This window comes from Lampris incognitus, chromosome 7 (genome assembly GCF_029633865.1).
Source record: "Lampris incognitus isolate fLamInc1 chromosome 7, fLamInc1.hap2, whole genome shotgun sequence".
In the NCBI taxonomy this organism is placed as follows: domain Eukaryota; kingdom Metazoa; phylum Chordata; class Actinopteri; order Lampriformes; family Lampridae; genus Lampris; species Lampris incognitus.
In genome coordinates, this window is record NC_079217.1 from 445838 (window position 1) to 460837 (window position 15000).

General features: G+C 49.4%; 1 protein-coding gene across 1 annotated transcript in view; it reads left to right on the plus strand.

The window, feature by feature from the left end:
• Positions 1-15000, plus strand: part of numbl (NUMB like endocytic adaptor protein) — a 59933-nt gene that overhangs the window by 19447 nt on the left and 25486 nt on the right. The window contains exon 3 of the mRNA XM_056283976.1: positions 7315-7389. Coding sequence (XP_056139951.1) covers positions 7315-7389 — 75 coding nt within the window. The remainder of the gene's footprint in view (positions 1-7314; positions 7390-15000) is intronic.

Genomic DNA, 15000 nt, shown 5'->3' on the forward strand with positions numbered 1-15000 from the left:
CAAGCTCTTTGGAAATGGTTGCAGGGAATCGTTTCACACAGTTGCTTTCTCTGAACGCGTCTCTCTGCAAGTGTCTTTTACTCTTCCGTCTTGACCTCTTGCAGGGGCGTGGAATCAGTGTGTCTCCGTCTTATCATTCGGCTGCTCTCTGCTCTGTGCTGAATCGCTGTCATTAGTACTGAAACTTTAAGTTATCTCTCTGTTTCCTCTGCACCCTCTCACCGGGGTTCCCCCTGCCTTTGCAGGCTTTTTTCTTCTGTCTTGCTGTAACTTTTGTCTTTCTCTGTCTGTTCCTCTCAGTAGGATTATACAAAATCATGTACCTGCACACACACACACACACACACACACACACACACACACACACACACACACACACACACACACACACACACACACACACACACACACACACATTCACCACTAGGGAACAGTTAGTACGGCCGATTCAGCTGACCTCCACGTCTTCGGCGTGTGGGAGGAAGCCGGAGCCCCCGGAGGAAACCCACACAGACACAGGGAGAACATGCAAACTCCACACAGAGGACTGGTGGATTTTGGGATAAATAAACACATACACAGGTCTTATTAAAACGGTGTATTTGTAGCCTGGCCCAGGCTGCTTGTGTTCCTGACGCCGTCTGGTGTCATGTGCTGAAGAAATGGCTCTTTGTGCCAGCTAGAACAGTTTATATCTGCCAGCCGATCAACCCTCTAATCCACTCTACAAGACCAGGTGAACAGGAGAGTTAGGACAGATCCAAGAGTGATTACCATACCTGTGCATAGAAGCACAGTCACAGTTTACACGGTGGATCGTGGTTACTCCCGACCCTGCAAGCTTGGAGGTCACTTGGAAATGTTTGTTTAATTGTTGGGATTATTACAATCTATTGAAATCTGTTGAAATTGAAAAGGCGTTCCATCATTCCGGCCTCTCATGATGAGGAGTGTGTCTGTGTGTGTGTCTTAACCTAACCTTAAACACGGGGCTGAGGGAACACAGGGATGAGGGAACACAGGGATGAGGGAACACAGGGCTGAGGGAACACAGGGATGAGGGAACACAGGGATGAGGGAACAGAGGGATGGGGGAACACAGGGATGAGGGAACACGGGGTTGAGGGAACAGAGGGATGAGGGAACACAGGGATGAGGGAACACAGGGATGAGGGAACACAGGGATGAGGGAACAGAGGGTTGAGGGAACACAGGGATGAGGGAACACAGGGATGAGGGAACACAGGGCTGAGGGAACAGAGGGATGAGGGAACACAGGGTTGAGGGAACACAGGGTTGAGGGAACACAGGGATGAGGGAACACAGGGATGAGGGAACACGGATGAGGGAACACAGGGTTGAGGGAACAGAGGGATGAGGGAACACAGGGATGAGGGAACACGGATGAGGGAACACAGGGCTGAGGGAACAGAGGGATGAGGGAACACAGGGATGAGGGAACACAGGGATGAGGGGAACACAGGGCTGAGGGAACACAGGGATGAGGGAACACAGGGATGAGGGAACACAGGGATGAGAGAACAGAGGGATGAGGGAACACAGGGCTGAGGGAACACAGGGATGAGGGAACACGGGGCTGAGGGAACACGGGGATGAGGGAACACAGGGATGAGGGAACACGGGGATGAGGGAACACGGGGCTGAGGGAACACGGGGATGAGGGAACACAGGGATGAGGGAACAGAGGGATGAGGGAACACAGGGCTGAGGGAACACAGGGATGAGGGAACAGAGGGATGAGGGAACACAGGGATGAGGGGAACACGGATGAGGGAACACAGGGATGAGGGAACACGGGGATGAGGGAACACAGGGATGAGGGAACACGGGGCTGAGGGAACACGGGGCTGAGGGAACAGAGGGATGAGGGAACACAGGGATGAGGGAACACGGGGATGAGGGAACACAGGGCTGAGGGAACACAGGGATGAGGGAACACAGGGCTGAGGGAACAGAGGGATGAGAGAACACAGGGTTGAGGGAACAGAGGGATGAGGGAACACAGGGCTGAGGGAACACAGGGATGAGGGAACACAGGGATGAGGGAACAGAGGGATGAGGGAACACAGGGCTGAGGGAACACGGGGATGAGGGAACACAGGGATGAGGGAACACGGGGATGAGGGAACACGGGGCTGAGGGAACACGGGGATGAGGGAACACAGGGATGAGGGAACAGAGGGATGAGGGAACACAGGGCTGAGGGAACACAGGGATGAGGGAACAGAGGGATGAGGGAACACAGGGATGAGGGGAACACGGATGAGGGAACACAGGGATGAGGGAACACGGGGATGAGGGAACACAGGGATGAGGGAACACGGGGCTGAGGGAACACGGGGCTGAGGGAACAGAGGGATGAGGGAACACAGGGATGAGGGAACACGGGGATGAGGGAACACAGGGCTGAGGGAACACAGGGATGAGGGAACACAGGGCTGAGGGAACAGAGGGATGAGAGAACACAGGGTTGAGGGAACAGAGGGATGAGGGAACACAGGGCTGAGGGAACACAGGGATGAGGGAACACAGGGATGAGGGAACAGAGGGATGAGGGAACACAGGGCTGAGGGAACACGGGGATGAGGGAACACAGGGATGAGGGAACACAGGGATGAGGGAACACGGGGATGAGGGAACACAGGGATGAGGGAACACGGGGCTGAGGGAACACGGGGCTGAGGGAACAGAGGGATGAGGGAACACAGGGATGAGGGAACACGGGGTTGAGGGAACAGAGGGATGAGGGAACAGAGGGATGAGGGAACACAGGGCTGAGGGAACAGAGGGATGAGGGAACACAGGGATGAGGGAACACGGGGCTGAGGGAACACGGGGCTGAGGGAACAGAGGGATGAGGGAACAGAGGGATGAGGGAACACAGGGCTGAGGGAACACGGGGATGAGGGAACACGGGGATGAGGGAACACGGGGATGAGGGAACACAGGGCTGAGGGAACACGGGGATGAGGGAACACGGGGATGAGGGAACACGGGGCGGACCCCTCAGCATGCTAGTTAGTTGTCATATTGCATGCTTGGCTGTGCAGTCACATTAATTTGTCATGGGTGGATTATTTCCAGTGCTAGGACCTGCTGTACCCCACACCTACCTGCTGTACCCCACATCTACCTGCTGTACCCCACACATACCTGCTGTACCCCACACCTACCTGCTGTACACCACACATACCTGCTGTACCCCACACCTACCTGCTGTACCCCACACATACCTGCTGTACCCCACATCTACCGGCTGTACCTCACATCTACCTGCTGTACCCCACACCTACCTGCTGTACCCCACACATACCTGCTGTACCCCACATCTACCTGCTGTACCTCACACCTACCTGCTGTACCCCACATCTACCTGCTGTACCCCAAACCTACCTGCTGTACCCCACACATACTTGCTGTACCCCACATCTACATGCTGTACCCCACATCTACCTGCTGTACCCCACACCTACCTGCTGTACCCCACACATACTTGCTGTACCCCACACATACTTGCTGTACCCCACACATACCTGCTGTACCCCACATCTACCTGCTGTACCCCACACATACCTGCTGTACCCCACACCTACCTGCTGTACCCCACGCCTTCCTGACATTCTGAACTGATTTGAACGAGTATTTGCAACGTTTTCCTTGCTGTAAATATGATGTTGCATGTGAGTGTGTGTGTGTGTGTGTTCAATGTTCAGTGCAGAGTTAGCATAACACAAGTTAGAAGGCATGAGGTTCAGTGAAACTGGGGTTAAAAGTGACACCTCTCTGTCTCTGTGTTCCAGAGTGGTAAAATAGGCCTGGTTTCAGTGTACCTCTTTGGTCAATTGGGTGTTAAGTGGCCAGGGTGTGGCCTGCACTCCTAGCAGGCAATTAGCAATCAGTGTTCTTTAAATCACTGCTGCTACTTGAAGCATCAGGCAAACAAGCTGAGGGCAAACAGGTCTAGGTTGAACGAAGGCAAGCGTGACTTTTTCAAGCCAAGACTTCGTCAAGCAAGGACTGCTCTTTTTAGATCCGGTCAGTCATCTGTATCTTGTGTACCTAGTATAGACTATGTGCTTCCTTCACATTCCTGTCCTTTCCTTTTCCCAGGGCTGGCATAGATGTTGGGTCACTCCTAGGTGCTGTGTCCCTACCAATCTCCTCTATCCCACTCTCTCCACTCATGTTGAGCAAGTGGTGACGGCAGGGCTCTGGAATTGCCAGTCTGTGGTGCTGAAAGCTGAGTTTATCTCAGGCTACGCATCCTTGCTCTCCCTCAACGTTCTTGCTCTAACTGAGACCTGGATCATGCCAGAAAACACTACCACACCCGCAGCTCTGTCAGATGTGTACTCTTTTTCTCACACTCCGAGCTGGGAGGCGAGGTGGTGGTACTGGCCTGCTAATCTCCCCGAAATGGAAATACTCTCTCGTTTCCATGCCACAGTTTTCTCCGCCCTCTTTTGAATTTCATGTGGTTACTGTCTCTTATCCAATCAGACTCACCATCGTGGTTGTGTACCGTCCACCAGGCCCCCTTGGTGAGTTTCTGGAGAAGCTTGACACACTTGTCTCACACTTCCCTGATGATGATTCTGCACTTATCCTTCTCAGTGACTTCAACATCCACACTGACAAGCTAGATCCTCTTCTCTCCTCTCCTCCTTTGACCTTCACCTCTCACTCTCTCCTCCTACCCACAAGGCCAGCAACCAGCTGGACCTTATCGTTACTAGACACTGTCCTATTTCCAATCTCTCTGTTACTCCCCTCCAGCTCTCTGACCACTAAATCATGCCCTACTCTCTCTCCCTCTCTTCACCCCCCTCAGCCCCTTCCCCTACCCACATGGTTTCCACCTGTAGACACCTCCACTCTCTGTCCGCCACTGATCATTCTTCCTCTGTTACCCCTATCCTCCCTACACCTGAATCTCTCTCTCTCCTACCCCCTGACACTGCTACCGATCTTCTTCTCTCTACCCTCTCCTCTGCTCTGGACAATCTCTGTCCTCTCACCTCCAGGCCTGCACGCCCAACTCCACCTGCCCCTTGGCTGTCCGACTCGGTACGTACTGACAGACGGAGCCTAAGAGTGGCAAAGCGCAAATGGAGAAAAGGCAAACTCCCAGAGGACCTTCTGAACTTCCAATCTCTTCCTTCCACTTTCTCCTCCTTCCTTTCTGCTGCTAAAGCTGCCTTCTATCACTCTAAAATCATATCCTCTGCCTCTAATCCTAAGAAACTCTTTGAAACCTTCTCTACACTTTTTCAACCCCAACCTCCTCCTCCTACTTCCTCCCTTCTCCCTGATGACTTCGCTAACTTCTTTGACAAGAAGGTAAACAACATCAGATCCTCCTTTTCTCACCACCCGGTTAGCACTCCTTGCACTAGCCGACCCTCTGCACCCTCCCTCATCTCTCCATGTCCCACCCTATCCCACCTCGCTCCCCTCTCCCCCAACGAGGTCCTCAACTTCATCACATCCAGTCGCCCCACTACATGCTCCCTTGACCCGGCCCCCTCCCCTCTTCTTCAGTCTATAGCACCTGAACTCCTTCCCTTTCTAACCCACCTCATCAACACCTCCCTCCAGGCAGGATGCTTTCCATCTGCCTTCAAGACTATTAGAGTCACTCCCCTTCTCAAGAAACTCTCACTTAACCCCTCTGACATCAAAAACTACAGACTGGTTTACCTTCTACCCTTTCTATCCAAAACTCTCGAACGTGCTGTCTTGAACCAACTTTCTTTGTACCTCCACCAGAACAACCTCCCGGACCCCAACCAGTCTGGGTTCAAGGTGGGTCATTTAACAGAGACGGCCCTCCTTGCAGTGACAAAATCGCTGCACTCTACGAGAGCAAACTCTCTCTCCTGATACTCCTGGACCTGTCAGCTGCGTTCGACACAGTGAACCACCAGATCCTCCTCTCTACCCTCGAGAGGCTTGGTGTCACAGGCTCTGCACTCTCAATGTTTGCAACCTACCTGATGAGTCGCTCCTACCAGGTGACATGGAGGGGATCTGTTTCGGAGCTTCGCAGACTGACTACAGGCGTTCCACAAGGTTCAGTTCTGGGTCATCTCCTTTTCTCCCTGTACATGACATCCCTGGGTTCTGTTATTCGCTCGCATGATTTCTCTTACCATTGTTATGCCAATGACACCCAGCTGATCTTGTCCTTTCCTCCCTCTGACACACAAGTAGTTGCTGCGTGCTTGACTGACATCTCGGGCTGGAAAGCAACACACCACCTGAAGCTCAGTCTGGACAAGACAGACAGAGCTGATGTTGCTCCCGGGGAAAGATTGCCTGCACCTAGACCTGGCCATCACCATTGACAACACCATGGTGACGCCAACGCGGACTGCGAGGAATCTGGGTGTGATCCTGGACGACCAACTGTCGTTTGCTGCAAACATTGCATCGGTTGCTCGCTCCTGCAGATTTCTCCTCTATAACATCAGGAGGATTCACCCATTTCTCACTGACGAGACGGCACAGGTGCTCATCCAGGCTCTGGTCATCTCCCAGCTGGACTACGGCAACTCTCTCGTTGCTGGTGCCCCGGCGTCGGCCATCAGACCTCTGGAGCTTGTTCAGAAAGCTGCTGCTCGTCTGGTGTTCAACCGCCCTAAGTTCTCCCACACAATTCCCCTTCTCATGTCCCTACACTGGCTCCCAGTAGCTGCTCGCATCCAGTTTAAGACTCTGGTGCTAGCCTACAGTGTAGTGAAAGGAACAGCTCCTTCCTATCTCCAGACCATGGTCAAGCCCTACACCCCCACCCGACCACTTCGCTCTGCTGCCTCGGGACGCCTGATTGCCCCGTCGCTCAGAGGCCCTTGCTGCCGATCAATCTGGTCCCGGCTCTGTTCTGTCCTGGCCCGACAGTGGTGGAATGAACTCCCCACTGATGTCAGGACAGAGGAGTCGCTGCCCATCTTTCAGCGCAGGTTTAAAACTCACCTCTTCAAGAACTACTACCCTGTTACTTGTTCTTAGCACTTATTGTATTCACTCATTCAAAAAAAAAATTCTTGCGCTTTTACTTTAGCACTGCTTTTGCTCTTAGATGCTTGTTTAGAGAAAGACGCACTTGTGACCTCTGATGACTAGTAGTTCTCCTGATTTCCTATGTTAAATGCACTTATTGTAAGTTGCTTTGGCTAAAAGCGTCGGCTAAATAACTAATGTAAGAAGACAGTAAAAGTGACATCTCTCTTTGTGTTCCAGAGTAGTAAAAAGACAATAAAAGTGACATCTCTTTGTCTCTGTGTGTTCCAGAGTGGTAAAAAGACAATAAAAGCAGTGTTGTGGGTGTCAGCTGATGGACTCAGGGTGGTGGATGATAAAACCAAGGTAAGCAAATATATTTGTTTGTGTGTGTGTGTGTGTGTGTGTGTGTGTGTGTGTGTGTGTGTGTGTGTGTGTGTGTGTGTGTGTGTGTGTGTGTGTTTATGTGTATCCAAGAGAGTTTAAGGCCATCAGTATTTTCCATTGGATCAGCAGTACTTCTACTATGATGTTTTTCTGGCTTTTTACTGTTTTTCATCTTGGGGATTGTTAGTATAATTTCTCATCTCCGGGTTTGTTAGTATCGTTTCTCATCTCAGGGGTTGTTAGTATAATTTCTCATCTCCGGGTTTGTTAGTATCATTTCTCATCTCGGGGTTTGTTAGTATCATTTCTCATCTTGGGGATTGTGAGTACCATTTCTCATCTCGGGGGTTGTTGGTATCATTTCTCATTTTGGGGGTTGTTTGTATCATTTCTCATCTCTGGGTTTGTTAGTATCATTTCTCATCTCGGGGTTTGTTAGTATCATTTCTCATCTTGGGGATTGTGAGTACCATTTCTCATCTCGGGGGTTGTTGGTATCATTTCTCATTTTGGGGGTTGTTAGTATCATTTCTCATCTCCGGGTTTGTTAGTATCATTTCTCATCTCGGGGGTTGTTGGTATCATTTCTCATCTCGGGGGTTGTTAGTGTAATTTATCATCTCGGGTTGTTGTTTGTATCATTTCTCATCTCGGGGGTTGTTGGTATCATTTCTCATCTTGGGGGTTGTTAGTGTAATTTATCATCTCGGGGGTTGTTGGTATCATTTCTCATCTTGGGGGTTGTTAGTGTAATTTATCATCTCGGGGGTTGTTGGTTTCATTTCTCATCTCGGGGGTTGTTGGTATCATTTCTCATCTCTGGGTTTGTTAGTATCATTTCTCATGTCCGGGTTTGTTAGTGTAATTTATCATCTCGGGGGTTGTTGGTATCATTTCTCATCTTGGGGGTTGTTAGTGTAATTTATCATCTCGGGTTGTTGTTGGTATCATTTCTCATCTTGGGGGTTGTTAGTATCATTTGAGAAGACAACTAATTATGATGACTAGTGGAATAGGGTGAGAAAATAGTTTCTGATATTTTAACTTCAATCTGATTGGATTGAAACAAAAGTTGCAACTTACTGTCAGTACGGTAAGTAATTGTAATATTATTAAACATTATAAGGCTAATTAAATAAAAGAGATAGTGCCGTGATGCGTGAGTAAAAATTGCAATGCAGTACCAACCAAGAATAGTGTCAACGGACTCAGAGAAAGTGATGTATTGTAAAATAAATTGAACAGCTTCTCAGAAAGGGGGACAGATATGTGTTATGTTGAGATAATGCACACGACTGCCAAAACTCTAGTCAGAGCATAGTCCATTTAATCAACAACTCAACTAACAGAGTTGACTGACGTGACTCACGTAGCATAAAACAGGATCGAACACGGCATTATTGCAGCAATGCCAGACGTAACACCCCCCTTCATGAGAACCTAATTGGGATACTCGGTCACAAAGTCATGCAGGTGCACAGGCCGGTTATGTGCATGGACTGGGCGGGGCACAGGTGCAGCACTAGCCTCAGGGTTTGGCTCCATGAGTCCTAGCTGGACAGAAGGGGTTGAGGTGTCAAGCTGCCAAGGGACTGGGGATGCCGAGGTGTCAAGCTGTGAAACCGGTAGGTCTACTGTAGGGGTGGCACCCAATCCTGGCCCAAGAGGGGCCTGTACCTTGTGCAGGCAGCTAGCATACCAACGAGTGCCATCGATGTGGCTGGACCCAGCTGTTGGCTGACCTGGACAGGATATGACCAGAATGACTGTAGCTTAACATCATGGTGAGGTCATCGGATCCTGACCCAGTCATAAGCGGCAATGACAGGAGGCCTGGCTCATCATGTCTGGTTGAACATGTTCTTCATCTGGCTCTGATGTGTGTTGACTGTGTCTTGAAATGGGTGAGCTGGAATGTGGGCCAGGGCAGGGCGGCGCCTGTCCAGAGGCGATGAAACTCCTGTCCCAGCAGGGAGACTCCAGTGGTGTGGCATGTGGGGGTACCCAATAGTGTCGCAGTGTCTGGAGGAGGTGTGTATTAAATGTGCACCCTTGGGTGAGGTGCACCCTGATTCCATTCTTTAAGGACTGATTCAGCCGTTCCACCCCTTCATTGGCAGCCAGTAGGTACCTACTAGCTGATCATTCAGCGGCAGCGAGGTGGGAGAGGACAGACTGGCCACGCATTCCAATCCAGACTCCTCCTGCAGTGCTATCTTATGAGCCTGGGCTAGTGTCAGGTCATCATTTTTGAGCAACAGTTTGTCCCAGTTTATGTGTAAAATGACTTGGTCACATATCACTTCATCTTCTTGCACCTCAAATTTGCATACGCTAGCTAAGCCTCGTAGATCAGCCACATATTGGGATACAGACTCACCCGCTCGTTGATGTTGGCACCTGAATACAACGCGATGTAGAAGAGCGCTCTGTGGGGCAGCAAAATGCTCTTTGAGTACTTTTACAGCCTCTTCATATTTGGTTGATTTTGCGAAAGTTCTGAACAAGCCATGTCCCTCTGCTCCGAGACCATGCAGGAACAATGCAGCTTTCTCCCGTCTGACATGTCGTCCAAGCAGCAAGGAGATGCCTCACATGAGGATTTCCAGCGATTCCATGGAATGGGTGATTCCCCGGGTAAAGCCAGGAAGGGGGAGGGTGGAGGCAGAGAACAGTCAGCCATCTCTCGTCGCCAATGTTATGTTGGAATAACGGACATGACGGGCAGACATGACAGGCGGAACACTAGTCAGAGCGTACTCCATTTAATCAGCAACTCACAGCCTTGACTCACGTGACTCACGTAGCGTAAAGCAGGATCGGAACACAACATTGTCGCAGCAATGCCAGACGTAACATATGTTTCCTTCTTCGGATCCTCCTGACCCATCCTTTTCTCTGGAACAGACACATGGCACTGCCAAAAAAACAACGTGGAGGAAAGAAAGCAGTCAGCACACTTCGATATTCCTGTAAAGGTTTCTGTTCACTGTCTAGAGCCAGATTGTAGTTTGTAACAAAAACCTTTGGGAATGAAACCCTTCATCAAATTATGACAGCGATGTAGTCCACGCTGTCATCCTGAACCCACAGCCTCTCTCACTGGTCCACATTTGATCATCACCTTGAGGCTGACAACAGAAGGATCCACCGTGGGTGGCTGCTGTGTGTTTGATGAAAATGTTGACACGTGGGTGTGGGTGTGTGTGTCTGTCTGAGTGCATGCCTGCGTATTACACGTGTGAGTGAGTGTATGTGGTTTCCTGGTTAGGTCTGACGTACACTATTCATAGTTGCATGCTAGCGGTGCTTCACAGCAGGTGGGGTAACAGGGAATGGGTAGAGACACTGACTTGAGAACGGGCAGCTTAGCAGGACCTGCTATAGTGTGTGATATCCTGACATACTTACCTGCAGTACCACGCCCACGCCACAGGCGGGCGTACGACCGTAAGTGATGAGTTATATACTTACCTGTTATCGGTCCTCTTCTCTCTCTCCTGTGAAGACCTGGCACACGAGATGTCATGTTAATGGCAGCTTCGACTTGTGAACTAATAAGTTAATAATGAACAGTAATGCCGCTTCCCAAACATGTGTAATCATTCTAACTAAAGACAAGTTACAAAAGTGGGTGTAGCTTTACATCGGTAGTAAAGGGAGAATGGACCTGCTATAGTGGGTGTAGCTTTACATCAGTAGTAAACAGAGGGGAGAATGGACCTGCTATAGTGGGTGTAGCTTTACATCAGTAGTAAACAGAGGGGAGAATGGACCTGCTATAGTGGGTGTAGCTTTACATCTGTAGTACAGGGAGAATGGACCTGCTATATTGGGTGTAGCTTTACATCGGTAGTAAAGGGAGAATGGACCTGCTATAGTGGGTGTAGCTTTACATATGTAGTACAGGGAGAATGGACCTGCTATAGTGGGTGTAGCATTACATCTGTAGTACAGGGAGAATGGACCTGCTATAGTGGGTGTAGCTTTACATCGGTAGTAAACAGAGGGGAGAATGGACCTGCTATAGTGGGTGTAGCATTACATCTGTAGTAAACAGAGGAGAGAATGGACCTGCTATAGTGGGTGTAGCATTACATCTGTAGTACAGGGAGAATGGACCTGCTATACTGGGTGTAGCTTTACATCAGTAGTAAACAGAGGGGAGAATGGACCTGCTATAGTGGGTGTAGCATTACATCTGTAGTACAGGGAGAATGGACCTGCTATAGTGGGTGTAGCATTACATCGGTAGTAAAGGGAGAATGGACCTGCTATAGTGGGTGTAGCATTACATCTGTAGTACAGGGAGAATGGACCTGCTATAGTGGGTGTAGCTTTACATCTGTAGTAAACAGAGGGGAGAATGGACCTGCTATACTGGGTGTAGCTTTACATCAGTAGTAAACAGAGGGGAGAATGGACCTGCTATAGTGGGTGTAGCTTTACATCTGTAGTACAGGGAGAATGGACCTGCTATAGTGGGTGTAGCTTTACATCGGTAGTAAAGGGAGAATGGACCTGCTATAGTGGGTGTAGATTTACATCGGTAGTAAAGGGAGAATGGACCTGCTATAGTGGGTGTAGCTTTACATCGGTAGTACAGGGAGAATGGACCTGCTATAGTGGGTGTAGCTTTACATCGGTAGTAAACAGAGGGGAGAATGGACCTGCTATAGTGGGTGTAGCATTACATCTGTAGCACAGGGAGAATGGACCTGCTATAGTGGGTGTAGCTTTACATCGGTAGTAAACAGAGGGGAGAATGGACCTGCTATAGTGGGTGTAGCTTTACATCGGTAGTAAACAGAGGGGAGAATGGACCTGCTATAGTGGGTGTAGCTTTACATCTGTAGTAAACAGAGGGGAGAATGGACCTGCTATACTGGGTGTAGCTTTACATCAGTAGTAAACAGAGGGGAGAATGGACCTGCTATAGTGGGTGTAGCATTACATCTGTAGTACAGGGAGAATGGACCTGCTATAGTGGGTGTAGCTTTACATCGGTAGTAAAGGGAGAATGGACCTGCTATAGTGGGTGTAGCTTTACATCGGAAGTAAAGGGAGAATGGACCTGCTATAGTGGGTGTAGCTTTACATCGGTAGTAAACAGAGGGGAGAATGGACCTGCTATAGTGGGTGTAGCTTTACATCGGTAGTAAAGGGAGAATGGACCTGCTATAGTGGGTGTAGCATTACATCGGTAGTAAAGGGAGAATGGACCTGCTATAGTGGGTGGAGCTTTACATCGGTAGTAAACAGAGGGGAGAATGGACCTGCTATAGTGGGTGTAGCTTTACATCGGTAGTAAAGGGAGAATGGACCTGCTATAGTGGGTGTAGCATTACATCGGTAGTAAAGGGAGAATGGACCTGCTATAGTGGGTGTAGCTTTACATCGGTAGTAAAGGGAGAATGGACCTGCTATACTGGGTGTAGCTTTACATCGGTAGTAAAGGGAGAATGGACCTGCTATAGTGGGTGTAGCTTTACATCGGTAGTAAAGGGAGAATGGACCTGCTATAGTGGGTGTAGCTTTACATCGGTAGTAAACAGAGGGGAGAATGGACCTGCTATAGTGGGTGGAGCTTTACATCGGTAGTAAACAGAGGGGAGAATGGACCTGCTATACTGGGTGGAGCTTTACATCGGTAGTAAACAGAGGGGAGAATGGACCTGCTATAGTGGGTGTAGCTTTACATCGGTAGTAAACAGAGGGGAGAATGGACCTGCTATAGTGGGTGTAGCTTTACATCGGTAGTAAAGGGAGAATGGACCTGCTATAGTGGGTGTAGCTTTACATCGGAAGTAAAGGGAGAATGGACCTGCTATAGTGGGTGTAGCTTTACATCGGTAGTAAACAGAGGGGAGAATGGACCTGCTATAGTGGGTGGAGCTTTACATCGGTAGTAAACAGAGGGGAGAATGGACCTGCTATAGTGGGTGTAGCTTTACATCGGAAGTAAAGGGAGAATGGACCTGCTATAGTGGGTGTAGCATTACATCGGTAGTAAAGGGAGAATGGACCTGCTATAGTGGGTGTAGCTTTACATCGGTAGTAAAGGGAGAATGGACCTGCTATAGTGGGTGTAGCATTACATCTGTAGTACAGGGAGAATGGACCTGCTATAGTGGGTGTAGCTTTACATCGGTAGTAAACAGAGGGGAGAATGGACCTGCTATAGTGGGTGTAGCATTACATCTGTAGTACAGGGAGAATGGACCTGCTATAGTGGGTGTAGCTTTACATCGGTAGTAAACAGAGGGGAGAATGGACCTGCTATAGTGGGTGGAGCTTTACATCGGTAGTAAACAGAGGGGAGAATGGACCTGCTATAGTGGGTGTAGCATTACATCGGTAGTAAAGGGAGAATGGACCTGCTACAGTGGGTGGAGCTTTACATCGGTAGTAAAGGGAGAATGGACCTGCTATAGTGGGTGTAGCATTACATCTGTAGTACAGGGAGAATGGACCTGCTATAGTGGGTGTAGCTTTACATCGGTAGTAAACAGAGGGGAGAATGGACCTGCTATAGTGGGTGTAGCATTACATCTGTAGTACAGGGAGAATGGACCTGCTATAGTGGGTGTAGCTTTACATCGGTAGTAAACAGAGGGGAGAATGGACCTGCTATAGTGGGTGGAGCTTTACATCGGTAGTAAACAGAGGGGAGAATGGACCTGCTATAGTGGGTGGAGCTTTACATCGGTAGTAAAGGGAGAATGGACCTGCTATAGTGGGTGTAGCTTTACATCGGAAGTAAAGGGAGAATGGACCTGCTATAGTGGGTGGAGCTTTACATCGGTAGTAAACAGAGGGGAGAATGGACCTGCTATAGTGGGTGTAGCATTACATCTGTAGTACAGGGAGAATGGACCTGCTATAGTGGGTGTAGCTTTACATCGGAAGTAAAGGGAGAATGGACCTGCTATAGTGGGTGTAGCATTACATCTGTAGTACAGGGAGAATGGACCTGCTATAGTGGGTGTAGCTTTACATCGGTAGTAAACAGAGGGGAGAATGGACCTGCTATAGTGGGTGTAGCATTACATCTGTAGTAAACAGAGGGGAGAATGGACCTGCTATAGTGGGTGTAGCATTACATCTGTAGTACAGGGAGAATGGACCTGCTATAGTGGGTGTAGCTTTACATCGGAAGTAAAGGGAGAATGGACCTGCTATAGTGGGTGGAGCTTTACATCGGTAGTAAACAGAGGGGAGAATGGACCTGCTATAGTGGGTGTAGCTTTACATCAGTAGTAAACAGAGGGGAGAATGGACCTGCTATAGTGGGTGTAGCTTTACATCGGTAGTAAACAGAGGGGAGAATGGACCTGCTATAGTGGGTGTAGCTTTACATCGGTAGTAAAGGGAGGATGGACCTGCTATAGTGGGTGTAGCTTTACATCGGTAGTAAAGGGAGAATGGACCTGCTATAGTGGGTGTAGCTTTATATCGGTAGTAAAGGGAGAATGGACCTGCTATAGTGGGTGGAGCTTTACATCGGTAGTAAACAGAGGGGAGAATGGACCTGCTATAGTGGGTGTAGCTTTACATCGGTAGTAAAGGGAGAATGGACCTGCTATAGTG